Below are 2338 nucleotides of genomic sequence, written 5' to 3'. Positions count from 1 at the left end.
CACTACTGTGCATGTGTGTCAAGGACAGAAAGGCAGATGTGGCAGTGGAAGGTGTCAAAGCAGTTTGGAGAGAAAAACAAAGGAAAAAACAAAAAAAAAGAGAAACCGATTAATCTATTATTAAATTAGTCATCGATTATTTTAATAATCGATTAGTCGTGATTAATCGTTGCAGCCCTACTCTTTATCCTTTCTGTTTTCATTTTTTTAAACTAATACTAAAACAGTTTTATTAATAACCTTAATAACAAATATTACTACAGTTATTTTGTGGGTCAACCACCTTGTTGACACTAAAATCATATTTTATTATTTTTCTTTTTGTATTTAACTAAATTTATATGACAAGCTGCAACAAGTTAAGGCCTGAAGTCTCTGTTAAGAGGTTTCACTAACAGCTGAAAAAGTGTTCAGGTACGGGACTAGAAACAGCCGAAGAAAACTTTAAAATACAGCCAGAAAGTCTGTCTGCTTTACACTCAAACAAACAGATTGTTGGATTTATTAAACCAAGTTATATCAACAATTTCCACTTGTGGAAATTGTTGATATAACTTGTTTAAATAAATCCAACAATCTGTTTTTTTAATTGTAGTTTAGCTTTAGTTTGCAGATTTGTTTATGAGCTTCCTGTTTGGTTTCTACGAGCCYGGTTCTGTAGAGTTTTATGGTAACTCGGCGTCTGCGCTCTGATTTGCAAGCGATCAGTTTGGACGAGTCACATCTGAAGTGTTTCCTTCTCCTCGTCTCTCCTCCCAGCTGACAGAGAGAGCCACTACGAAGACGAGGACACTTCAAACAGGAAGAGGAAGAGCCGAACATCGGCCCCGCCCACCAAGAAGAAGAGACGATCCTAAGCTAACACACACACACACACACACACACACACTGCCAAACCTGGTTTACTCTTCAGATCTTGACCCCAACTGGCTCTTTACTTCCAGACAAACCACGTGTACATAGATGTAGACCCCCCCCCCCTCCCCCCCCACCGTCTTTTATTTTCTTTGTGTTCGGGGGGTTGTGTGTGTGCATGTGTGTTTAAAGGGGTTTTTACTGCAAATGTTCTTCTGTTCAAATTTAATTTCTTAATAAAAGACTTGACATATCCTCTGCCAAGTGTTTTTATATAAATTAAAAAAAATAAAGAAAAACTTCAGCTTCTCATCGATGTTTCATTTCCTCTTGCTTTATTTTTAATAGGCTTTGTAAACTTACACACCTGCATCATCTTCCTCACTTGGCCTGTTTGTTTCTTTGATCCATTGGAGTAGATATGATGTACTGTTGAATTCTGAAATCCTCTTTTTGTTTTTGTAATAAAATTAAAAAGAACTGTAATTTGTTTTCATTCGCCTGTTTTGTCCCTTTTTCCTCTTTCACTTTAGTGTAGAATCAGAAAACCAGAGTTTGAAATGTTTCTAAACCTAATAATCAGTGGTGGGCAGCACTAATCTAAATATTAGTTGTGCTAACCCTAAAGTACTAACTTTAATATGTAGGTCCCCTAATTCTAAAGCACTAAAATCCCATCTGACCCATGGAACATTGCTCAGCGTCAACATGAGAATATTTTCTGTGCAGAATATTGTTAATATTTCATCTCGTTTAGTGGTTCCCAAAGTTGGGGTCGGGACCTCTTTGTGGGCCACAAAACATCAAGTGAGGGTCTCCAGATGATCTCCAGACATCAATTTAAGTGTAAAGAAAATGCTAATGGACTATTTTCATCGTGAATATTGCAATTTTTTAAATAATCATAAATGAATAAAAGTTAGTATCGTAGTTACTATGTTTGTTTATAGTTATTTCCATGTTTAACAGAGTTATTAGCAAAGTTTGCTACGTAAACAAGTAATTTATGGGGTCACAAGTGTCTGCAACTGTTATTTTGTGGGTCGGAAGCAAAAGAGTTTGAAAAGCACTGATCTGGTAAAGTGACTCATATGAACAACACGTCTGACAGCTTTCACCCTCAGCTGTTGACAAAAATGTTGATCAGTAATATTTAAAGAACTCAGTTAGTGCTTATCAATTTAGCATGTGCTAATCCACTAATGAATTAATAAATTGGCAAAAGCACTAATCAGGAGATTATTTCCCCTGTTAGTGCTTTAGGGGAACTGTGCCCACCACTGCTAATAATACACAGAAAATTTTCTCTACAAACCCGGCAATACTTTGAAGGATGCAACTTGTCTCTGATACAGGCCAACCATCTTCCTGACCTGACAGGTCAGCTTTGTCTAATAGGAACAAAAACAGTCAAATATATTTTTTACACTGTGGAAATGTTTAAATCAGAGACAAACGCAACTTGTTCTGTTTAATCATTTGA

At 36.4% G+C, this 2338-nt stretch overlaps 1 protein-coding gene across 1 annotated transcript in view; it reads left to right on the top strand.

Moving 5' to 3' along the window:
• Nucleotides 1-1351, top strand: part of supt16h (SPT16 homolog, facilitates chromatin remodeling subunit) — a gene marked incomplete in the record, with an annotated part of 26183 nt that extends 24832 nt beyond the window's left edge. The window contains 1 exon segment of the mRNA XM_014021836.1: nt 760-1351. Coding sequence (XP_013877290.1) covers nt 760-857 — 98 coding nt within the window.
• Nucleotides 1352-2338: the final 987 nt, after the last annotated feature.

The sequence above is a fragment of the Austrofundulus limnaeus genome, unplaced genomic scaffold (genome assembly GCF_001266775.1).
Source record: "Austrofundulus limnaeus strain Quisiro unplaced genomic scaffold, Austrofundulus_limnaeus-1.0 Scaffold307, whole genome shotgun sequence".
In the NCBI taxonomy this organism is placed as follows: domain Eukaryota; kingdom Metazoa; phylum Chordata; class Actinopteri; order Cyprinodontiformes; family Rivulidae; genus Austrofundulus; species Austrofundulus limnaeus.
This window is presented reverse-complemented; position numbering and strand designations above follow the sequence as displayed.